Source organism: Adiantum capillus-veneris, chromosome 22, assembly GCF_014529385.1.
Source record: "Adiantum capillus-veneris isolate H3 chromosome 22, ASM1452938v2, whole genome shotgun sequence".
Taxonomy (NCBI): Eukaryota; Viridiplantae; Streptophyta; class Polypodiopsida; order Polypodiales; family Pteridaceae; genus Adiantum; species Adiantum capillus-veneris.
In genome coordinates, this window is record NC_140952.1 from 59,722,831 (window position 1) to 59,748,724 (window position 25,894).

The 25,894-nt window shown below is 41.8% G+C and overlaps 1 protein-coding gene and 1 pseudogene across 1 annotated transcript; one reads left to right on the forward strand and one right to left on the reverse strand.

Moving 5' to 3' along the window:
• Positions 1-6,618: 6,618 nt before the first annotated feature.
• Positions 6,619-9,207, reverse strand: LOC147429435 (uncharacterized). The gene has a single exon (XM_086495325.1). The coding sequence runs from the start codon at positions 9,168-9,170 to the stop codon at positions 7,851-7,853; it is 1,320 nt and encodes a 439-aa protein (XP_086351451.1). The 5' UTR covers positions 9,171-9,207; the 3' UTR covers positions 6,619-7,850.
• Positions 9,208-24,706: 15,499 nt separating this feature from the next.
• Positions 24,707-25,687, forward strand: LOC147429436 (uncharacterized; annotated as a pseudogene).
• Positions 25,688-25,894: the final 207 nt, after the last annotated feature.

The window sequence follows — 25,894 nt, forward strand, 5'->3', positions numbered from 1 at the left end:
CAAAGTATGGGCGCCCATACGCCAAACCAGTTGCTCATACAACCGAGAGGTTTCCCTAGGATAAAAATGATATCCTAAGTAGTATCCAACAACATACACATGTACGGGGTAAAGACTCCACGGACACGGAGGTAACCGACTCATCCCTGTCTGACTCGGCATCATTACTCATCACCTGGAGTAAAAATATTCCAAGGAATCAGAGGTGCCTTGAGACAAGCTGTCTTAAGGATGATCAACCATTCTTTCCTAGGTCAATCAATCTTAGTCCAAACAATTATTTCCTAAGTACAAAAAATGCACGTTGGTTTCTTGGAAGTTACCATCCGTTTCGGCCAATTATTCATTTTCTGATTCTTTACTCACTCCTTACGTATGCAATGTTAACTTATAAAAGAGCTTAAAATTTTTAAAGACTTAATTGAAGAATGGGAAACCCACTTGGGATTGATCGGCCATCTGCTGTTGCACTGGCGCTTGAAAACTCTACACATAGGGCTATTACTAGGCCCAGCCTCATGGTCATGGGACGCCCTAGTCCTCTTGTGAGTTGCATCGTCCTCATCGGACTGAGGATTCCCCGAGTCCTCTTTGGAGCCATAGTGATAGCCTTATAGAAAATTAATCAATTAAATAATTAATTGAATAATCTCTCTTATTTCTTTTACCCAAAAAGATGAACTTTTTGGACTTAGTAAATATCTACGATAAATATATGGGTCAGATATTTTTATCTTAACTTCCTGGCAATATTATTGTACTCCAAGAATTATCCTATAATTATTAAAGCTATTTTACTAATTTCCTTATTTAATCTCTCCTTAAAAATATCCTAATTTAGCTTTAGTAATTTATGAATTACTTATCTGCTAGTGGGATATTTATCCTGGGTAGGTTTTGATGTATTATAACCCTGGTAATTATCTTGCTAGCTTCTTAATTGATTTATTAATTTTTCCATTTAATTTTTAGTCAAAAACACACAAAATTAGCTTCAGTAATTAGCTAAACTAATTATTTGTACTTAAGAAATTATCTTGACTTTCTAATGTTGTTTTCCATCTCTGGTAATTACTATGTAATTATGTAAACTAACTAGCTAATTTGCCTTCTTAATTTATAGTCAAAATCAAAAAATATTAGCTAAGGTAATTAGCTAAACTAATTATCTATACTTAAGATAATTATTTTGACTTTTTAATGCTATTTTCCATCTCTGGTAATTACTATGTAATTACATAGACGAACAAGCTAATTTCCCTTCTCAATTTATAGTCAAAAGCAGACAATATTAGCTAAGATAATTAGCTAAACTAATTATTTGTACTTAAGATAGTTACCCAACTTCCTAATGCTATTTTCCATCTCTGGTAATTACTATGTAATTATACAAACTATTTAGCTGATTTCCCTTCTCAATTTATAGATTACTAATCAAGCTTAATAAATTAGTGATCAGCAGCCTAATGATAATTTAGAGAGTAGTTAATAATAGGGAATGGTTAATCTCCTAATTTATAGTTTAATTAGAAAAATTATTCAAAACTTAAGCTATGTTCTTAATTAACTAAAATTAAAGTACCTCAATTAATTACAAAGAGTTTTGCTCTTTAAGTAATTTCTATGAGGTATTCTCTTATTTGCAAGCGAATTTTGCCAGGACTGCGATTCTACGTTCTATTGTGGAGAGGGGGGGGCTATTTATAGAGTTTTAGGGCTCATAGGCTATGTTTGGCAGTTTCTTGCACTACAAGGCATCCCCCAGCCTCTTCTTAGCACCCCCTGCTACTTAATTTGTCATGGGCAGGCTCATCACTGCTCCACACAGCCTCCAGATGCTCCAAATTGATCCTGCTATTTTTTTGACCTATTACATGCTTAATTTTGAAAATATCTGCAATATCTAGAGGGTTTTATGATAAAAGTCTACAGCAATGATTACCAAGACCTTACAATTTATTTAGTTAATTTAATCAACAGTATAAACTTCCAGTGGCCATAACTCTGTCAATTTTTATCAAAATTCAATTCTGAAAATTAGTAAAATCATGATTACTATTCCAAAAATACCAATATTTGCCAAGGTTGGATAATTCTACATTGATTTTTCACTAATCATATCAGTTCAATTAAGCTTTATACAATCTTTAAGGTTTCAGAAATTGGAAACCTTACATTTTTCTACTTACAAAGCACGTAGATATAAATTTGGAGGGATCTCAGATGCATCAAACGAAATTTATCCAGGAAGTACAAAATGTATGACTAAGTGTCTTAATATAATTATCACAGTATTAGAATACCATTGTGCTACTAAACAAAAAACAACCCAAGATTTTATCGGCTTCAACCACATTCGGTTTTGGATCCACATCCCATTTTGGATCATGAAGAATATTACAGAGCTATTCTTGAACCTTCCAAAACAAGTTACACACATTCATACATCAAACATAACATAATGCTATGATAATATTCCTATTTTTGGACATATAGAATTGCTTTCTATTTTAAAAGAACAGATGGACCTAGCCTTTAAGAAATAGAGCAAAAAAAAACCACTTTGTCATTTCACTCTTTAAGGAACCAATCTAGGTTACAAAATGCACACATACAACCCCTCTTCAATTTAACCAAGAAGAGATAATACTAAGCCTTCATTGGTTACCCAACAATAGCATTATCCAACTTGGTGCTAAATGTTTTGAACAACAAAAGGAAATTCATACGCGTTTCTCTTGTTCTATGTAATTTCTACCTAGCATACGTCAAATACAAATGGTACATTAGACAGCTTAATAGCTTTGAAACACAGGAAAAACTCACACAATTCATCCATACTTCAGGCTGTATGGATGAAATTTTCAGTTTTAAACAATAGATATTTCAAAGAATAACTTAAGGACATCTAGCCAGTAGACGTTCTCAAAATTGAGAGTATTACAGACATGATTGTTTCACTAAACGTAGAAACTTTTACTACTAGTACAACTTATCCCACCTTAAAAATTACATTACTAGAACCCTACACATGGAACTTCACTATACAATATGCAGAGTCTTATTTTCCATATAATAAGCACCTAAACAAATAGGCTAATACTTAGCCTTGCCCTTATAGCATTGAATCCATATAATACATGCTCAAAATTACATTCTAGAATAATCCAACACATAGATGCAAGCTTTCAAAAGTTACAAATGTCGGACATATCGATGAAAGAACACGCATTTTCGAGACATCTCCCTCCAGGCATACTCAAACGATGACTCTCATGGCTTAAAATTTGACGGCCATTGAAGCCAATGTTTCCTCCTCCACCTCTCGTGGATACTATTTTCAATGTTGTGTAATTTTTGGCCTATGAAACACAGTTTGCATCCTTAAGAGCTGTTAGTTATCCAGTCTATGATAGCTTCTTTTTAAAAAATGAATAATTCTTTCCAGTATCAACTTTTCATGTTTTTTTCTTAAAGAGCATTGATTTTGTATGTGTTCTTCTCATCTTATGGTACTAGGCATTAGGCTTTTGATTTTAATTACTGAGTTCATCTCATATGACCTAAATTTACAACATTAAGATATATCAAATTGATAATGACCTTTTCTAGGGTGTTGTTTTGATGGCTCACATTGAAAATTTGACTATATTGCTCATCCATCAAGAATAAATTTTTAAACACTATTAAGTGTCTTCCATTTCTATTTCAAATTATAGTGCGCTATTCTTGAAGAGTTTCACAAAGTGAGCAAGCTTTTTCGAGTGATCTCATTTTCAAGCGAGGGACCACCAGATATATCAAGCATTCAACATTGAATTCAATTACTTTTCTTATACCAAGATCACTTAAAAGACAAAGATGAACTATTATCAAATCCATCCAATTGGCACCAAAGAGAGGACATTAAAACTATGAATATGAAACAAAATGCAAGCATAAACATGCCAAATAATAGAGGACCTTATAGCTATAAATAAGAAACAAAATGAAAACACATAAACATGTCAATAACATAACACATTAAACTTATATATAGGTAAACATCTCAATAACACCAACACGTTCATAACTAATGCTTGCACCAAGGGTTATACAAAAGCGAATGCCATACCAAAAGAAGCACGAAACTTATGGTGACTCATATAGGTATTTTATGTATGCTCACTTCTGCATATAGACTCAAATTTCTCCAAAGGTCTTAAAAAAATTGACCTTCGTAAAAACTAAAGATAGTCTAGGTTACAAAGTACTAAAAAACAAACAAGTTAATCCTCAATAAAAAGAGTGAAATTGGGACTATGTTAATAATAACAAGCAAAGAAATCAATATTTCGACAATACCAAGTTTTTCAATGTACTAAATGATAAATTTTAATTGGCTAATGGATTAATGTAAAGGGTTTTTTTTTAAATTAGACTAAAAACAACACAAAACTCATGTTGACAACTATGAAGATGATAAATTTATGCTCACTATCTCAAATAACTCCATTTTAATCAAGGAAATTTGAATCATAACTCATGGGCAATAGGAGGACAAGCTAAGAACTTTGAAGAGGACATAGTAAAGATATGTGAGCACATGTGCAACACCATTAGCCATACATAAGGCACCTTTGTCACGCCACAATTTTAGGACATTGTAAAGACTTATAAGGCATTTAGGAAAAAATGGTGCAAAGGCGTGTTGGTGGGGGCTTGTCCATAGAAGTGAAACATGAAAAACTATGGAATAAAGAGTAAATTTTATGATTTTAACCTCATCATTGATCCTGGATGCCCAAAAGAGTAAAAATGGCTATCCATACATATCATTTTGATATCTAGAGAGGGAAAAAAAGAAAATAATTGACCCAAAATTCCCCTAAAACCAATCCATGGCGACACGGATTGATTTAGGGGTGTTCAAAATGTGAAGAGAGCAAAAAAAAATAAAGGCGAAAGTTTAACTCAGACCCTTGAAATCAATCCATGGGGACATGGATTGATTTTTTTTAAAAAAAAATTAGGGGGGAGGTTCTACCATCCAAAGAGGGAGAAAAACTATAAAAACATCAATCTATGGCAACGTTGATTGATTTAAGTGAATTCTAGCGCTTGGGAGAGAATATCAAAAACTAGACCTAAGAATCTCCTAAAATCAATCCATCGCGACACGGATTGATTTTGGGGTTCCAACACCTAGAGTGGGAGAAAAAAAGAAAAACAAAAAATTAGACCCAAAAATCTCCTAAAATCAATCAATGGCAACACAGATTGATTTTGTGGGGTTCCACACCTAAAGAAAAAGAAAAAAAGAAAATCAACACATTTGACTCAAAATGCCCTTGAAATCAATATGTGGTAACACGGATTGAGTTGGAGGGTTCCAACACTGAGAGAGGGAGAAAAAAAGCAAAGCACAAAATTGCTTCAAGGACCCTTGAAATCAATATGTGGTGACACGGGTTGATTTGGAGCTTGTCACCATGGATTAATTTTGAGGGTTTTCGGGTAGACGTTTTTGTGCTTTCTACCTCTTCGAGTGTTAGAACCCCCTCAAATCAATCTGTGAGATCAAAATCAATGAAAATTCTCTTATATTTCACAGCTTTCAATGTTCCATTTTTTTTGGATAAGCACATCCACCAACGCACTTATGTAACATTATCTCCTAAATGCCTTAGTGGTCTTTCAATTTTAGTGATTACTAGCCCATTATTAATGTGATGCTTGTCTATGAGTGCTTGTGTCTCAAGATTGTTACAACCTTTCTAACTACAATGCCATGATTTGTAGTGGCTACAAGTGTAATTAGGTTGATCTTGTGATTTTAAAGTAGATACTTTACATCGGCGACACCTTGGTCTTTGTGTTAATTAACATTGTCCATATTGTGACTTGAAAAATACCAGTCTTATGTTTGAATTCTCATGAGTTTCATAGTCAAATTCTTATTCTTGACGCATCAAAAATGTGTCTAAAGGATAGATATAAGCATGTAATAAATTGGTGTCAAATCACTCTTTCTTTTAATCCACATGTGGACAAGTCAAGTTTTTAATCCCCTTCACTCGATTCTTTGTTTGATCGGAAGAACTTGCTCGAGCCGTGGTAGCACTCCTATTCTTTAGCTATCATTATCAATAAGAATCATCCTCTATTTTAGCACACATTCATAATCGTCACACAGTTATTTGAAAAATCATTGAGAATATAGTTTCTATGGCCATAACTGTGCTACCAAGAATTTGCAAGTGATGAGGTTTAACCATCAATGTTGGGAATAGAGGAGAAAGTTTACAAGATAAACATACCAATTTCACCACCACTGAAAAAAAAGGAAAGATTGAATGGTTTTTTTAAGCTTATGTGTTTTAGAACCCATATAAACTTTGATCTGATTGCAAGCCACATTTGGAGCACAAGTCATCATTTATCAAAAGAAACTTTACATGTGACTTCAACATTATAATCAAGAAAGAGATATTGATAATCGAAAGTCATCTGTTGCAAATATTAGCGAAAAGGACCAAAGGCTTGAACTCCTCTCTCTCTTTTTTCCCAAGAAACCTACAATTCTTGATAAAATATTGAGCATATATATTTATATATTCACATTCTATTAATTTATGACCAAATTTTTACATAGAATTGATTGAATGAGAACTTTAAGGCTTGTAAGCAAACGATTGTTTTCAATTTTGTTAGAAAGAAGTGTGGAAGGTAATGAAGGCTACATGCTTGCATGTATTCTTAGCTCCCATTCTCAAGATCATGAAAGTCTTTTAGGTCTTGAAGTGACTTCTTGCTCATTCGGGTCATATATTGCCTACTTGATGATGATGGAGGAAGAAGAGTTGTGCAGAGAGGGAGCTTTGTTCAAGCTAGGGATAAGATGAGAGGACTTTTGTTCAAGCTACATAAATGATGTGAAAGGGTGTTGCAGTTTGATTTTGAGAGCAATGAGGGGCCTATTAAGGTCAAGGTGCACTATTTTGGACTGATGAGGGAACACGAGGGAGAAAATCATGGGAGAGAGGAGGAGACCTATTGAGGTCAAGGCTAGGTGAGAGAGGAGGAGACCCATTAAGTTCAGGGTTAGACGAACGAGGAGGAGACCTATTAAGGTCAAGGGGTTCCCCACCATGCGAGAAAGGAGGAGTCAAGGTGAGGCGAGAGTGAAAGAAGACCTATTGAGGCCAAGGCGAGGTGAGAGTGAAGAAGACCTATTAAGGTCACGGCCAGGCTAGGGAGGAGGAGACCTATTAAGGTGAAGGGGTAGTTTTTCTTGCAAGAGAGGAGGAGACCTACTGAGGTCAAGGCCAGGTGAGGGAGGAGGAGACCTATTAAGGTCAAGGGGCGTCGTATCATGTGAGAGAGGAGGAGAGCTATTGAGGTCAAGGCCAGGCCAGAGAAGAGGACACCTGTTAAGGTCAAGGCCTGGTGAGAGAGGAGGAGACCTTTTGAGGTCAAGGCCAGGCAAGAGAGGAGGAGACCTATTATGGTCAAGGGTAGGTGAGGGAGGAGGAGGCCTATTAAGGTCAAGGGGCACCATACCATATGAGAGAGGAGAAGACTTATTGAGGTCAAGGCCAGGCCAGAGACAAGGAGACCTATTAAGATTAAGGTCATGCGAGGGAGGAGGAGACCTATTGAGGTCAAGGCCATGCCAAAGAGGAGGAGACCTATTAAGGTCAAGGGGCACCCTACCATGCGAGAGAGGAGGAGAGCGATTAAGGTCAACGCAGGGCCGGAGAGAAGGAGACCTATTAAGGTCAAGGCGAGGCAAGAGAGGAGGAGACCTATTAAGGTCAAGGGGTGCCCTACTTTGGTCAAGTGTGGAAGGAGAGGGCATTCTATTTAAGTCAATGGGTGCCCTGTGCCCTGTTAGGGTCAAGGGCTGCCCTACTGTCGTCACATGTGGAAGGACGGGGTAAGGGGGCTCTATTTAAGTCGAAGAAGAGTGGTGGATACCTAGTCGAATCGATTGCATTTGCCGTAGGGGACCTTTGCCTTACAAAAGGTCTGTCGTTCGCCGCTAGCTCGAGTGGCTCTCTAGGGTGTGGCCTTTGTAATTGTACAGTATCTTGATAATTATTATAATGACCACCATCACCATAGTACTGATCATGATCATATCCTTGCTGCAGCTGTACGTCCTCAGCATGTGGCTGATTTGCGAGCTGCATGCTTTGCTGTGGGGTTTTTGATCTAATATTAAGCCTAATAGCTGCAGGACCAGGACCAGGAGCATAACTTTGAGGCATTTGCCTGATCTGGCTATTTCGGGCAGATTGATCATACAGTGCCAAATCCACCAATGTCGATGGATCCCTTACATTCGATGACGAGCTTCCTTCATAACGAATTTGAGGCATTTGCCTCTGGCTATTTCCATATTCATACAGCGCCAAATCCACCAATGTCGATGATTCTCTCACATTAGCTTCTGCTGGATCTCTCGACGGTTCCTCGTATTCACGTTGTTGTCGTCGATACTCCCTGAGAACGTCCGGAAAGAGCCGGTTCCGAGGCTGAAATGAATCATCATCATGTCCGGACGGGTCGGCTTCATCACTTGCAAAGGCTACGGAAGCCGAACACCCGGATGCAGGCCGCAGATTGGTTGTTAATGCGTCCTCTGGAATAGGAATATATCTAGTCTCAGAACGCTGAAATGCAGCAGAAGGGAATTGTGTTTCATTAATCCTTCGCGCAATCTCCTGGTTGTGGACGACATCCTCCCGAGTGACGGGAACCTGAGCTCCGTGATGATCGATCATGCGGCGTGGCGTCCTCATACGGTATATGTGCAAAAGTTCAGGGAAGTTGACAGTGGTATCATGGTGCATGAAGACTTGAAAGACGTCATGTGCGATTCCGGCGGCTTCTGCCCTACTGTAGCGGCCAAGCCGGATGACTCCACTCACGGAATCGCGACTTTGCGCAGGAAAATTTACGCGTGCCTCAAACATAGTCCGGCGAGTACCTTCTCCAGGCAGGCTCACAACGCCGCGCAGGTCACTCACATTGTCTGCAGAACTTTGCAACCTATTGTTGCGATTTGAGTAACTGTGGCTACCGTGGCGGTGGTTGGGGCTTCTTCGGTCCTCTAGCGGGAAGCAATGAGACAAATTGCTATACTGACGGCGGCGACGACGGTCGCTGCCTCCCGCTTCCGCCATGGCTGCTGCTCTGCGAGCACACGGACGTGGTTTAACGTTTGACCCTACATTCTGCAGCAAGCGACGTGTCCCATTGAATCTTTCTAGTGGAGGGATATTTACACTAGTTCTAAATTGGACGGTATTTTTGCACTATCTCGACGTACAGGCAACCAAGTGGTGCAATTGCTTTAAATTAAAATTAAAAAAACGACACCTCATCAGCTTCAACGAATAATCACCGTGCGAAAATAAGGCGCAAGAAAAAACAATGTCTTGAAAAGCTTCTTTGCGGTTGTTGCTACTAACGTCGCTTCTACGCAAGCAAGGCTCATGGCTATTGGCGCCTAGATCGTACGCACGGAGGGAGTGAGATGATACCATGGATAATGGCGGCATGGTGCCTGGCACTTCTGTTGATGGGGGCTGCGAAAGGGGTGCAGGCCCACAGCACTAAAGGGCACGAGTAGAAAGAGATGGGATCGACGGTGCAGGTTGAAAGAGGGGATCTCGAGGAGGATTGAGGGTGGTAAAAAATGGACGCTCATTGTGGGCTAGGAGACTCGAACCCTCGCCACCACCATGAGAGCCCAATGCACTAACCGCTACGCCCGCGACGAGAAAGTTGACATATGAATAAAGAAACTTGGGCAGGTCCTCTTGCTTGTCCAAATTTACTTTTTCGTGTCCTAGTTTACCCCGGCATCCTACGGCCGTGCGCGTCTCGATCTCTGTGTCCTAGCTTCACTCCCGTGGATCCCACCGCTTGGGCTTCATTAAATGGCCCATGCCCTTTAGTACTGAGGCTCTCCTGCACCCTCATCTCAACATGAGCTACTATCTGTACAAGCACAAACAGGCCCGGCTTCTCCCAATCCTTCTCCTCTGCCTCCTGCAGGTTCGACTTCGCCCCCAAGCGGAGTTACCGAACCTAACTACTCCTCCACCTGGTCTAGCTACTCCTAGTGGCGCTACTCCAACTAATCCAGTACCTGCAGTTAGCAAACCCCATGGCCCACCTGGCAGTGGTACGTAATCACCATGGCTTGCCTATTTATTTCCCATGTCCTCCAATCATGACACCACTCAATATACCCCAACATGGATTTGTAGGGATTGGTCGTCGTACACATAACCAACACCCTTCCCTCTTATCCCACATTTTTATCCTCTCTAATTTTTATGAGTTATCACAAATACCTAAAACATTGTTGCAGTAGTGCGGCCTCTATTCGATGACGTGAATGGGGTTGTACGAGGTGCTGAAGCAAAGGAAGCCCTCAACAAAATCTGGGAGAGAAAAATCCCAATAGTTGCACGTATAAGATCACTTGGGTTGTCTCAAAGTAGATTTAATGAGCAAAAAATGCAAAGGAAAAGCGTATTTCCCACCATGGGAGTCCACTATGTAAAAATTTCATATAGCACGTGCGAACAAGAGGTATTTAAATAATCCCTTCCCTGTATATTTTCAAGTATTATATGTACTCCTTATGTATGCATTACTAGCCCTTATGTATGAAAATTTTCACTTTCTCAATTAAAAAACAATTTATTTAAGTAGATTTACTTGTAAATGTGCCTAATTATAAATCCTTTATTTTGTTCGCACATGCTATATTACATATTTCTAGCTAGTGGACGCCTCGGGATTTCACAACATGAAGTGAAGGGAGAGGAACCCAAATAAAACCATACCTAGAGGGCCATGAAGAATCGGCAATTAATTACCCTACATCGAGGCCTCATCCTCCTATAATGTCATGGGTGGATTAGGGTAGCTTTGTGTGCGCTCCTTGCCGCACTGTCGAAGCAAGGGACTTGCCGATACACCATGTACGAGCCGCAGACGGCTCCAAGCACACAACTAGTTTAACTAGTAAGCTCAAGAGGGCAATGGTGTGTCACTCACCGCCTTATGCTCCTGCCGTAGAGGATTGCTCACCGCGAAGAAGAGGGATACGCCGCTACGCCGCGCTCAACCGCCTCGCCGTCGTCGTGCCGCCGCAACGCTCGATCGCACTCTCTCTCTCTCTCTCTCTCTCTCTCTCTCTCTCTCTCTCTCTCTCTCTCTCTCTCACACACACACACACACACACACACACACACACGCACACACACAAGGAGATGGTGAAGGAGAAGGTGGAGATGGAGCAAGAGCAGCTTCTATTGCACAATGAGAGAATCCCTAAAAATTAGGTTTAGTTGGCTTTTATATGAGCTCACCCCATTCACACTTGGGCGCCCATGCTTAGCCAACTAACCCTAGCATGTTCGTGTTAGAGTGCGCCTCTCATCGGCGATCACTCTACCTTTCCCTATTGGACCAACAAGCCCGGTGCCTGAATCTACTTAAATAAATAATACGGTTACAGTGTCCGTCGTAGGCGATAGGGTGTCCGTGATCCACGAGGGTTAACATTGCCCCCCTTCCTGATGTAGATTCCGTCCTCGGAAGCTATTGAGTTGAAGCTTGGTAAGTCCATGTTGTAGAGCATCTAGATTTGAATCTGCAAGGCAAAGTCACTGTTTTAGCAAGCGGAATTATATTGCCATAAATCATGAGGGGAATGTAAAGTACATGTGGAAATGAGTAAATGCAAGATTTATGAAATGTTAGACTGCCATTAAGGACAAATAAATTGCACTTTGAGTAAATTAATTAATCAAGAGTTTTGAGCTTATGGGTGAGTCTATCAATTAGTTAGCTATGACTAAGGTTAAAACAACTACTCTAGTACTAGCTAAGCTAAGAAGATTATCTAAATGCAAGATTCCCTAATTATGCTTTTCAGCTTTGATTAGCCAACTCGCTCTCACAACTGCAAACAAAAGCTTGAAATGTTAACTGTAAGCTCAATGGAAGTCTTTTAATTTCTTTTTTATTTTTATTTTTTTTTAATACTTTTTTACTTTGGGTCACAATCATGTGACGTGTGTGCTTATTTTGTATGTCCGGGGTTTTTTGCTTCTCAAGGAAAAGCACCCACACTGGGAACCTCTAGGGCTCTAGTACCATAGACAATACAGGTGAGTGAAGTTCCAATTCAAGCCAGGATTTCTCTTCCAGCGTAAGATTTTTCATTTGTGGCACTTATGTTTTTTTTTTTTTGCTTCCATTTCCTTGGTATTCGCACTAGTGTTTTTTGTTGTTTGAGTGAGCAAGCCTTTCTCTGCCTAAAACATTCTTAAGGTCTCAAATACTCGGATAATTTTATTAGCTAGGCCTAGTGGTCAAGTAAATGAGTTAACCTAAAGTCACGGTCTCCTAATCTCCAGGCTCATCCATAAGATTAAACTGGAGTTCAATCAACTTAAGCAAAGACAAATTTATACATCTATAATGGCAGATAACAATCATAACTATTGCACTCAAACAAAGAATGAAAAATCATTATTAGCAATTACACATATCCACCAACATGAATCATGGAAAGTAGTACACCTGGAGGTATGGAGTGGCTCATTTCGTTGAAGCAGATGTCCTCAACCATGTGGATGGAGATCCATATAAGTCCTACCTAACACATCCAAAAACAGACACTATACCTCTAGGAGGCATGTCAGTGTGAAAAATTAAAACTCCTAAAAAACAAACTCAAAACACAATCTAGACCCCTAACCTACCTATCTATCACCCCTTTTAGAATCAAGGAAAGAGGATATTATATAGACCGGGTGGCCACCCTAAGGCTAGGCCTCTATCCTCATCATCTAGATAAATAAAATCATTGTCCGTGAGGCCATAGTCTTCCTCGGTCTCTATTAGTTCCTCTTCACATCCTCTTGTGCAAGCATGCTAATCAAGAACCTCGTGATGCGTGGATACTCATCTTGTGCAAAAGAATAAGCATGTGCCATTGGAGACACATTCGCTACTGGGTAGGGATCACTAGTTAGCCATAGACGTATCAGCCATTCTAACTCCTCAAAATTTCTCTCACATGCAAGGCTCTCTATCAAATCCCATTCGCAAGAAAGTATAGGGTAGCATACGTAGAACACTTGAGGAAAAGACAAAGGGTACCTTTCATCAAAAATAGAAGTGCATGCCTCTGGTGAAGTAGCCATTTCTGACAAGACAGATAGATTTGGTTAGGCCTTTAAAACATAAGAGTTGTTTTTGTGTGTTGCTTGAATTGACACGGTGAATTTGGACTTATATGTAAGATCTGATAGGGTGCTCTCTCGTTGCTAGTCGCTCTTGCTCTTTACTATTTTTGTTTTTTGTGAGTATAAGGCTATATATATACATTCCCTAAGATTGGAATTGAGAGGTCAGGGAGGAAGGTTGAGAGGGGAGCGAGTGAATGATTGATGTTAGCAAACACTCCCCCCTTCCTTGGGTAGATCATACCTTTTGGAATGAGGTCGTCACCTTTTGAAACCAATTGTTCCAAGTTGTTATGGGTGAAGGTTTTAACCAATAGTTTTAGACCGCCCTATGCGTTTCATCTAGTTGCAAGGGTGGTAAGGTACTCTCCCATGATTTTATTTGCAACGTTGTTGAAGGTGGTGAACTTACCCCGGGAGGTGCAAACTCTTTCGTGCTTGTATGGATATGTACAGTGGTAGGTGGAGGTTGTGTCGAAGCTTCTATTTGCGTATAGGAACTACATGAAGAGCAAGAAGCTTCATTTGATTTCCCTGTTCCTGAGCTAGGTGGAACAAATCGTTCTTTCTTTGGTACCCAAACTAGCTCTAGATCGGGTGTGTAACATTCCATGATTTTTTCCTTTCCGTGATTTTCAATTTGTTTTGGAGCCACAGGATTGGGTTTACATGGGCCAGGTGACAGGTAAGAGTACACTTTACGTTTGGGCACCCAGATTTGATCATTTCCTTCATAGTATCCTTGGGCTTCCAATAGTCGTTTAGGAATCCAACGCAACGTTTCTTTACATTTCTTGGAGTGAGTGGGACGGTTCTTACTAGGTTTCCGTTTTTTTGCATCAACCATACTCACTACAGAGGCTTTAGGGACCCACTTGTATGTTTTCTGTGTTATATTAGGATGGTTCTTGTGTGTCTCAAGCTTTCTTTCAACTACATCAGTTGAAGCTCTAGAGAGTTGGGCTATGGGGACGTATGGTTCAACCTCCTGGACATGCAATGTCTTGGGTTTTATTTCCTTAGGCAATATCTCAGGGACTATGGCTTGAGTGGTAGGGCTAAGAGTTGGTTTTTGCGTTGTAACACCCCCAGTCCCCCAATCAATAGTGCATTTGGTGGCTATCATCCACGTGCGGCCTAGGTTTATATTACCCTCCATAGTTCCAATAGGCATGACCAAAAAGTCTTGAGCTACAATTCCATTGTCATAACTGACAGAAGTGTGCCAGATTCCAAAAACCGTAGTTTTTTTCTTGTTGACACCCTTGACTTGGATAATACTCTCAGATAGAGGTGGCTTCCCTAACTGACACCACACCCCATAGGATAGCAGATTATATTTAGCACCCGTGTCCAATAAGGCGTTATATAGCACTTTTCCATAGGCACTGTTTAACTCAATAGGGTATCATAGAGGTGTGTCAGAGTCCAACCCCTCCTCTTCGATTTCCACGTGGAATGCATTTGTGACTCCAAGGTTAGCCTCTCGTTTTTGTCTTATACGTTGTTGTCGCTCCTTAGCCTCAGCTTGAGCTTGTATCTTGTTTAACTCGGTTTGTGCTTTGGCGGCCTTCTTTTGATGAATGGCCCGTAGTTCTTCTTGGCTTAAAGGATCATAATATCTTTTGAATTTACTCCCATTGAGGAATCCAATGGTTTCAACTCCATCAAGAGTTTCCACACGAAGGGTACCTTGTGGGGTAATTTCACATACTCTATATGGTCCTTTACCAGCATATTTCAACTTTTTCTTCTCTTTACGTACTCCATACATAAGGACTTTATCACCAACTTTGATGTCCTTGTCCTTCACATGGCGATCAAACCACTTCTTTCTCCTATCCTTTTCCACAAGAGCATTTTGCACAGCCAACTATCTCTCTTCGTCTAGTTTTTCTAAGATATACAAACGCTCGGTTAAGGGGTTACCATTCCATCCTTCTTGCGAAGCTACCCTAAGACTAGGAATGACAAACTCCCAAGGCATAACCGCTTCTTGGCCGTATACCATTTTGAATGGCGTACACTTAATAGCCACTTTATAAGCAGTACGATAAGCCCATAGAGCAGATGTCAACTTCAAATCCCAATCAGTGCGATTAGCTTCTACCGTCTTGGTTAAAATAGAGATTAGAGTCTTGTTGGTGCTCTCGGCTTGTCCATTAGCTTGCGGGTAATACGGTGTAGACTTATGGTGGGATATCATAAAGGTCGTGGTAAGCTCTCTTATTACCTCATTTATAAAATGGGTACCATTATCACTAACAATTTCAAAAGGGCAACCAAATCTTGTGATAATGTTCTCAAAAAGAAACTTAGCTGTTGTCCTCGCGTCAGCTTTTTGTGAAGCCTTAGCTTCAGCCCACTTTGTTACATAGTCCGTAGCAACTAGAATATATCGAGATTGAGTGTTGCGAGCTGCGGGACTAATTGGACCTACAAAGTCTAAGCCCCATTTTTCAAATGGTTGGGTTACTTTAATAGGATGTAAGGGCATTCTGTCTTTGCGCTGTGTGGTCTTGTAACGTTGGCACTCATCACACCCTTTTGTAAAAAGTGATGCATCCTTAAATAAATTTGGCCACCAATAGCCTGATTGCAGCACCTTTCTAGCAGTCAGGTCTCCTGAAAAATGTCCTCCTGCTATGCCCATATGTGCTTCTTGCAAGATATACAAATATTCATCCTCGCGGGCACAACGCCTAAGAATATCATCCTTGCCTAATCTATACAGAGTTCCGGCAATCAAACAATAGGGTTCACATTCTTTTACTAGCCTTCGAGCGATATCCTTACGAAGTTCCTTGGGTGGAAAACCATTAACTAAAAAGTTAACAATGTTCTCACTCCATTCAGGCATAGTCTCAACTATGAATAGGGAAGTATCGGGTAATTCATCATCAACTCCTGTAGGGGCTTCACCATTGGGTATGCGAGACAAATGATCAGCCATGACGTGCCTTTTACCGGGTCTCACTACAATCGTGAAATCAAACTCCAGAAGAATTAACAACCATCGTGTGATTCTTCCTGTGGAGCATGGCTTGTTTACCAGATACAGCAACGCTTGATAGTCCACATAAAATACAAACTTGTTTGCCAGAAGGTAGTAGCGAACTTTCTTTACTGCATAAACCATTGCCAAACCTTCTCGCTCTGTAGTGGTGTAGTTCCTTTCAGCATCGTTCAATTGACGGCTTGCAAAGCTAATGGGATATTCCAATTTATGTTCTCCTGGTTGAGTGAGAACACACCCAATAGCAAAGTTTGATGCATCAATATGCACATGGAAAATGACATCCCAGTTAGGTGTCCTTAAAATCGGAGCACTTGCTAGTGTTTTCTTCAATTGTTCATAGGCCTGGTCACACTCTTCAGTCCATTTAAATTCAATGAGAAGCTTGTACAAAGGACGTGCTATCTCAGCGAAAAATAAAATAAACCGTCGATAATAACCCACGTGTCCCATGAACCTTTGAACTCCCTTGTAATTGGTTGGTGGTGGTAACTCTAGAATCACTTTAATTTTGCTCTCATCGGTTGAGATACCATTCTTGGATACTATATGCCCTAAAATAACTCCATGCTTGACCCAAAATTGGCATTTGAACGGGTTCAATGAGATACGATATAACCTACACTTTTCAAACACCTTCCGCAAACATGATAGATGTTCCTTCCAAGAAGAGTAAACACAAAGGTCGTCTAAGAAAGCTTCACAAAACTCTCTCAAATATTCTTTAAAAGCAGTGTTTATTAATCGTTGGAATGTAGCAGGGGCATTTGTTAAGCCAAAAGCCATCACACGAAATGCAAACACGCCAAATTCTGTGATGAAGGCAGTTTTAGCTTGGTCCTCTAGCGCTATCATGATTTGGTTGTAGCCTGAGTACCCATCTAGAAAGCTATAAGCTTCCTTGCCTGCAACTCTTTCGAGTACATGTTCGGAATATGGTAGGGGGTAATGGTCTCTTCTAGTGGCTGCATTAACTTTTTTGAGGTCCACGCACACCCTAAGTTTCCCATTCTTTTTTGGCACGATAACTATTGGAGACACCCATTCAGAGTGTTCAATAGGATATATGAACCCACATTTGATAAGCTTTTCTAGTTCTTCTTGAATGATCTTTGCGTACTTAGGATTCATCGGGTAGGGTCTCTGTTGTACGGGCTTCGCAGTGCTAATCATAGGGATTGTATGTTGGACCACAGAAGGTGGAACACCTTTCATATCATGGTATGTCCAAGCGAATACGTCCTTGAATTCCTTGAGAAGCTCTTTGAGGACCGCCTCTTCAACTTCTGTGAGGTCTTGGGCAATAAAAACAGGTTTTGATTCTTCACCGGGGTCAGCTAATTCTATTTCTTTAACTATTGCCGGACCATCATAGATTCCATTATTCCCATCGATAGGTATTCTTTGGGCTTTTGTGTACACAACCTTTGCTTCCCCTGTGGTGTAAGATTTGAAATGTTCTGGTGCAGGATGCAAGTCTGTGGATTCTGGTTGTGCTTTGGTTTGTGCTTCCATTTCTGCTTTCTTGTGTTGTCGAGCTAACTCTTGGTTTTGACGCCTCCTTGCAGTGCGGCTCAACTTCGGCTAGTCTATGATCTCTAATTGGGCTATGTCATGGGGTCGTGGTCTACACCACATAACATTTTGGAGATATTCACCCCAATTGTCTACCAATTTCCGATGAGCATCACATGCCCCTATATAACTGAGCCATTCTGCTGAGGATCTCTTCTTTTTTATCCTAGCACGTACATTGGCTCGATATCGACGCCTCTTAAGGTTTTTCTTTTTCTTATTTGAGACCTGCTTTTGATTTGCATTTAGATCTGGCTCACTAAAGGAGTCCTCGTTGGTGTCCTCTTCACTCTCGGGGGAGCTATCATCGGTTGATGTGCTCGGTCCTTCCGAATGTTTTGACTCTAACCTTGCTCCACTCTCTAATTCATGAGATTCAGAATCCGTTTCACTCTGGGAGTCAGTGTCCAAGTCGTGTTGGTCAAAGTCTTCTATTGAGCTATCGGTGTCACTGTCAGATTGGTCCACAATTGCCTTGCCCTTTGAAGATGCATGTATGGCACTTATCATGTTCAGAGGTGCAATTTGTGGTACCTCTTCCCCCTCTGGTGTGACCCAAGTGGTTCCTCTATTTCCCCAGGTATCTATGGTTGCAGCTAGGTGTACCCAGTCTACGTTGTCTGATTCCGTCATACCCGGTAACACATCCATGTAAGGAGAATCTTGGCCAATGTCTGTATCCTTCTTACAAGTGTAACAATATTGTAGTGGGGCTGAGTGAACTGTGGTGTGAGAGCGATGATCAATAATGGTTTTACTCCCTAAGGGGTGTACCTTACCAGTCACCAAATCCACTCTAAGGACAAAGTCTTGGAATTGCAAATAGACATGATTTTTAGACCAATCATGAACCATTTGTGCTTCCCTCATGAATGGTCGTCCTAAAATCATTTCATATGACATAAGGTGTTTAGAGAAATCCATTACAATGAACGTATGTCGTACCTTGTGTCCTAGAACTTTGATCTTAAGATCCTTGAGCATCCCCATAGGTTTGGCTATGGTACCATTTGCCATCTTTACCACAATGTTAGTAACACTGAGGCGGGGTTTTCCCATGGATTCCCAACAATCTTTTGTAACGATGCTAACTCCCGCACCACCATCAAGAATTCCCTTTATAGTTAATCCCTTGGTAGTGATGGGTAGGGTCGCATTAGACTCGTCGCCTTCAAAATACTGCCCTAATTCGTTAATGGGTACCTCGATCACGGACTCGTGTCCATCTAAGTCAAGTGATTGCACATGATTTTCCTCATCAATCATAATCGAGTCGGGCCTATTTGGTTGCGCAAACTGCGGTAATCCCATTCATAGCTCTCCGTTAAGGAATGCTCGAAGTGCAAGGAATAACTCAGGATCTCCATACAGCTTTGCTATGATCGTGGTTCGGACCTCAGAAGACATGAAGTCCACTAGTTTGGCAACATTCATTGGCGTTTTGCAGGGTGTAGGTCCTTGACTAGGAACTGGTGAGGATGGAATCTCATATTCCTCAATGGGATCAGGTATTCCTTCGTTAAACATCCTTTCCAACAAGAAAGGTGTATGCTCACTTTCTGATGTCCCGTCCTCAGTCCCTTCTTGGATGATACTAGATATGGCTAACGGTCTATGGTTCATGTGGGGTGGATGAACTTGCGTGGGAAACACTGTGTCATGAATTTTGACATGCATGGGTTCTGGTTCTAGTTTCCTTTGAGTCTCCTCCACTAAACCTCTTAGATGTCTCACTTGCTCAATCTCGTCTGCTGGGTTTGGGTACGTCCCAATCTTCTTTTTACGATTCTTCCCTTTTTTCCCCTGCGGTTTATCTTGGGGGTCTTGGATTGGATTTGGAAACACTTGTGGTGTTTTTAGAGGCTCTTTATGGTTTTCTCTTATTCGGTTTTCATTTGGTTCCATGTTACGGTTTTCTTTGTCGGTCTTTCCCTTTGTGGTATTGGTTCTAGTCTCCATTGTCTCGATTGAATCTGAATCATCCTCGAGGTCATTCATATACACGGGGTCATCTCCTGTTCCTATGTTTGTTTTGGAACTTGGCTTTGAATTTCCCGTATTCTGCGACCTCTTCCTTCGTGTCTTCTTTTTCTTTGCTTGGATAACTGACGCGGTATCTCTCTCTTCGAGGATATGGCCTGGCCCTTGAAGCATGGACCGTGTAATCGCATAAGCGGGTGCGACGGGTGGTATTGGCGATGTCACACTAGCAATTTCGACCAAATTTAGGGGTGTGATTTTAGGCACATTTGGGTTATAGGGGCATTGGGCAATCAAGTGATCTATGCCACAACGATTACATGTGAGTATTGGCATTGCAGACGTGCTCCCTTGATTCATTTGCATCTGCGCAGCATTCTTTTGCAGCCTAATAGGGCACTCCGCTACCCGATGTGGTCCACCACACTCGTAGCATTGAAGAGGTGGCCTCCTAGCCTGGGTGTTGATATTTTGACCTCTGGATGCGAAAGCAGCAGCTTGATAAACCGGCTTGACTTGCCCCCAACAATCTTCCATGTAGTATATAGGACACTCTTCCAATGTATCAAGTCCGTAGGCAATGCTAGTGTCTATTTCCTCCTCACAGCCATCTGCATAAGCATTAGATGGCTCGCAACCCACTTGGTTCATAGGGGCGACCCTTGGATGCAGGGGCTGCGGTCCTAGCACAGGAGGTGGTAACGGTGTAGCTTGTACAACATTTTGAGATCTAGGGACCATGTGTTGCGGTAGTTGCTCAACAGGTGGAGCAGACATCAATACAGGAGCTCGAGGTGCATCCGTCCAGGCTACAGGTGGTCTATTTGCCATCATACGTTTGATCATTAAACAATCCTTAGCTTGGTGACCATACCTACCACATGCGTTGCAAGTTCCATTAAATTTTACTCTAAACGTAGGGCACTCACTAGTGCTATGTGGACCTAAGCAAATGGAACACCATTGTTGCTCCCTTCTTGGATACATGTGACTATTTTGAGGGGGTCGATTATCCTTAAGAGACTCTTGGATTGCCTTGGTGAGGTCTGTCAAGAATGTCTCAATTACCTTTGGCTCATTGGCAATGGGCTTTGCAGTCATGGGTTCATACTCAATGGCTTGTGAGCTAGTGGATCTCGTGTCGGTAGACACCCTCATGCCTGCTATCATCAAGTTGTCCTCCAATTGGATTGCATTGGCAGTGACATCTTCCCAGGTTGTGATACCTCTAATCACTAGTCCATTATAGATTCCTTCATTCCTCAACCCTCGAATGAATCGACCAAGCAGTTGGTTATTTTTGAAGCGCTCATTTACAGGGCAACGAGAGTTTAAGTGCTTTAGACGACTAATGAAATCCCTTACTAACTCTCCTTCCTTACGTTCGGCCTTCTGTAGCTGAGATGCTACACCCCAAAGCACACCTTCTCGTATGTACTCCTTTAGAAACAACCTTCGAAGGGTAGGGTAGATTGTTTTCTCGTCCACCCTTAGGGTTCTATACCAATCTCCAGCCTTCCCACTTAATGTCAAGCTTAAGGCATTGCACTTATGTAGTTCGTTGCGTTCCCCTAAGGAATCACATACTTGTTCAAACACTTCAATGTGTTTTCTAGCATCTTCGTCCCCATTGAATTTTTGCGTGAGTTTGGCAATTTGTACTGCCTTACTTCTAGGCTCTCTATCAGATGCATGACGCATATTTTCCGCGATAGATCGACCTATGGTTTGAGCAAACGCTGCCAAGTCACCTATGTGAGGAGGTAGGGCCGGTGGAGGTACTCTTGGAATCATATGTGGGAGAGGGACGGGTACCGGTCTTGGCATATGTGTGGATGATGCAGGATATGGAACATAACCGGGCATAGGTCCACTCGGATAAGGGCTAGGGAGCGGCACTCGAGGAGCATAAGCAAGTGGTACAATTGGAGGTGTGGGGGCCATGTGTGCATAAGGGGCTAGAGGCACATATGGTCGAGGCCCCATATTAGGTATTACGACACTAGGTAGTGGCACTGCGCTAACCGTAGATGTCATCGGTACATTCTCTGTCAGGCTTATCCCTGGAGTGAGCACTGTGTTTTCCTTAATAGAGGGTTGAGCCAAGTTATGGAAGCTAAAGTTGTCGCTCGGAGGCTCAGATTGCATAGAGACCCCAGGTGAAATGACGTAAGATGGGTCCATGGGGCTCATTAGAGGAGTCTCCATTTGTGATAGAGTAGGCTGTTGAGCCTTGCTCGTATCCAGAAATCTCATGGGGCCAGTTGAGAGTATATTTACCCCTCGGTTTTGCCTTTCTGATTGAATAATGCCATGGATAACATTACAGATCATTTTCTGTTGATCTTCGATGCTCGTGGCACTAGAGGTGGATTGTACAATCTCTATCCATCCTACATGGTAGGCGTGGCCAGAGTGTAGATCCGTCAACACCTCACTGTGGAGGTCGTATGTCCAATGATCATTAATGAACAATCCTTCTAGAGTCGACGTGTTAACGGTTTCTTGTGAGGTAGAAGCAATGTTGCTCCCCGCGGTTTTACTTGTCACCAACAGTACTCTAGAGGGAACTTTTGAAGGAGGCAGCTCAACAGGGCCTTCTTGGTAAGAAGTTGGCAGGATATCCACATGGACACTCTTTGGGGGTGTGGGGTCCACGTGCGATGTGAAAGGAGAGTCGACTTCCCCACCCCCTTCGTGTGCTTCATTTGCATCAGGTTCCGAGCGAGTAGCTCTACCTAATGTTTCCATGAAACGGCTAAACATACTAGTACTAGGTTGTGGAGCTTCGGGAGGTGCATGGCCTTCTCTCTCAGTGTTTTGGGTAGGGTATGCTTCCATGATTTTTGAGTCGGAGGAGGAATCACTAGCGGCTATTTTAGGGTCTTGGGTGGTGCTACCTTGTGTCCCCGCTGAGGGTCTAGAGCCTATCGTGGATGGGTAATGGGTGTCCGTATGAACAGAGGCACCCTCAATATGCTCGTGTTCTAGCACCCGCTCAGAGCATAAGTGCATGTGCTTTTGATACCCTAAGGTGTCAAAAAGCTGCTCTAGGAGGCCTTGTGACTAGTTTTTTGCGTGTTTTTTGTTTGTTTTTTTGCTAGATTTTTTAGAACGTGTCGTGGAATGGGCCGTGTGATAGCTCAAAACGAGCGTATCGGTCAGAGGGTCGTGCCGTGCTTTACAGCCCTCCGTTTGGTCACTCTATGCCCTCGGAATCCCTAAAACTGTCAATTTCCAGTAGGGAACTAAGCCCAAACTAGAAAGTCTAAGGGTGCAAGTGGGAAGAGAAGGGAGGAGAGTGGAGGACATGTCCCACATGCTCTCATTCTCTCTTGAGGGAGTAGGGTATATATATAAGAGTGAGTCTAGTATATATCATAGGACTGAGGACTGAGGCCTGGGCCTGGGCTTGGGCTTGGGCTTGGGAAAATGATCCCGATCCCGAGCTAACTTTTATACAAACCAACCCGTCCGTTTTTATAGCTCACGTTTTTTATTTTCGAAAATTTAACCTCCCACTCACTCGCGTTTTTAATTTTCGAAATTTTATTTATTTATTTAAATTTTCTTTTTCTCGATTTTTTAATTTTTTAAACATTTTTTTTTTTTTGGCCTCCCCTTACTATTTACTGTCCCACCTACCTACTGACCTGCTAATCAGTGGTTCGCCTAATTACTAACCTACTTAATTAACTAACTGTGCGCCTAACTGTGCCCAAACCAGAAAACACAGAAAATGCAGAAATTGAAACTTGACAGAACTGTGCAGTGAAAACACAGAAAATGCAAAAAAAGCAAGAAATGCTAATTGTGTGTAAACAGAAAAACAGAATTTTGCTAACTGTCTAACTAATACTAAATGTACGCAACAGAAACACAGAAAAGGCAAACTGTGCGCAACAGAAAAACAGAATTAACAACTCGCAGAAAAAATACGCCTTCCTCTCCCTCTTCTTTCCTACTGCAAACCACTCATACAAGAAGCACAAAGTGCCTCTTGGGCTTAGTGCAGGGCTATTCCCCGGCAACGGCGCCAAAAATGTGCGCTCCTTGCCGCACTGTCGAAGCAAGGGACTTGCCGATACACCATGTACGAGCCGCAGACGGCTCCAAGCACACAACTAGTTTAACTAGTAAGCTCAAGAGGGCAATGGTGTGTCACTCACCGCCTTATGCTCCTGCCGTAGAGGATTCCTCACCGCAAAGAAGAGGGAGACGCCGCTACGCCGCTCTCAACCGCCTCGCCGCCGTCGTGCCGCCACAACGCTCGATAGCACACACACTCTCACTCTCTCTCTCTCTCTCTCTCTCTCTCTCTCTCTCTCTCTCTCTCTCTCTCTCTCTCTCTCTCTCTCTCTCTCTCTCTCTCTCTCTCTCTCACGCACACACACAAGGAGATGGTGAAGGAGAAGGTGGAGATGGAGCAAGAGCAGCTTCTATTGCACAATGAGAGAATCCCTAAAAATTAGGTTTAGTTGGCTTTTATATGAGCTCACCCCATTCACACTTGGGCGCCCATGCTTAGCCAACTAACCCTAGCATTTTCGTGTTAGAGTGCGCCTCTCATCGGCGATCACTCTACCTTTCCCTATTGGACCGACAAGCCCGGTGCCTGACTCTACTTAAATAAATAATACGGTTACAGTGTCAGTCGTAGGCGATAGGGTGTCCGTGAGCCACGAGGGTTAACACTTTGCTAAGAAAGCAGGAGGAGCCACATCAATCATGGAATTCTAGTAGCCTGACAATCACTAGCTACAAAGATGATCGTTCTTGAACTATTCCTACAGGGACTACAGTTGTAGATGAGCTTCTCTTGATGTTAGAAGGTGAAAAAGATAAGTCCTTGAAGCGGTTGTGGATGGAGGCGATGGGGGTACCCTTGTTGTCCTGCCGTTGCTACTAGAACTACCGTGTGGAAACAGACGTAAAAAAACGATGGCCTCATTAATTTGCAGCTAGTCATGGTATGAATCTCATAGAGTTCTACTATGTTGAGCATGCAAGCCATGTTGCTGGAGATGCTGATAAGAAAGCAACCTCCTAAGTACATTGTGACAAAGTAGCTGGGACGCCAACCATGATGAGCGGCAGGCGACAGTCATCAGACAACAGCATATCAGATTGATTTTTCAAAATATACTCCAGAGATAGATTATAGGTCATTGTCTCCTCCGCACCACCATAATGCTCATGGGCACTATTGAGACCTTGACCAAGAAGATGTTGCTACTTCTTTATCTGAATATCATACAATCTTTCATAAATATCATGATAAGCAGCACTCTTCAATGACATGCAATCATGACAATTGTGATATTGATGATCTTCTTTCTTATTTCAACAATATCAGTCAGCATGAAGAGTTCAACACACATGCCCTCAAGTGTGTCGCGTCTACTACCGCTACCGAATTCCATTGTATAATGTGGTTGAGACTCGAGAGCGTTGTGGGCCTCTCTAATATGATTTTCAAGATGCATTTTACTTTGCTTATTCAAAAATCGGAGGAATCCATAAAGACATTTACAAGTTGCTTGACCAAGTCAAAGCAAAGGGCGATGTTTAGAGAGCATTTATCCCCCACACCTCACAAGCATGATAGGAAAATATCACTTTGACACGTAGAACTATGGGGGTAAAGGTGGACGTAGGCTACAAAATCAACAAGGAGATAAGCAAATATCACTTTGACACATAGATCTATGGGGGTGAGGTGGACATGAGCTACAAAATCAACAGGAAATTTATGTTTTTGAGAGCCTGCTATGTGTTGCAAGCTTTGGATAACTGCAAAGGAGAGCAATTAATAAAGATCAATAAGAGCTTTCACCAGTTTTGCCATGCATAATTGGAGGCAATGAAGAGAAAGGTGGAATGGGTGATCAGATAGCCATCCAATCTCTTGCAGGAGTTTTTGCTAAACACATATATTCACAACAGTGGACGTTTTGATTGTACATGCATGACTCCAGCTCGACAACACTGCAAGGTATGTTATCTGCATCCAATGCTCATGCCTATGTGTTTTCTAGGCGTAACACATGCTATGGGGCAA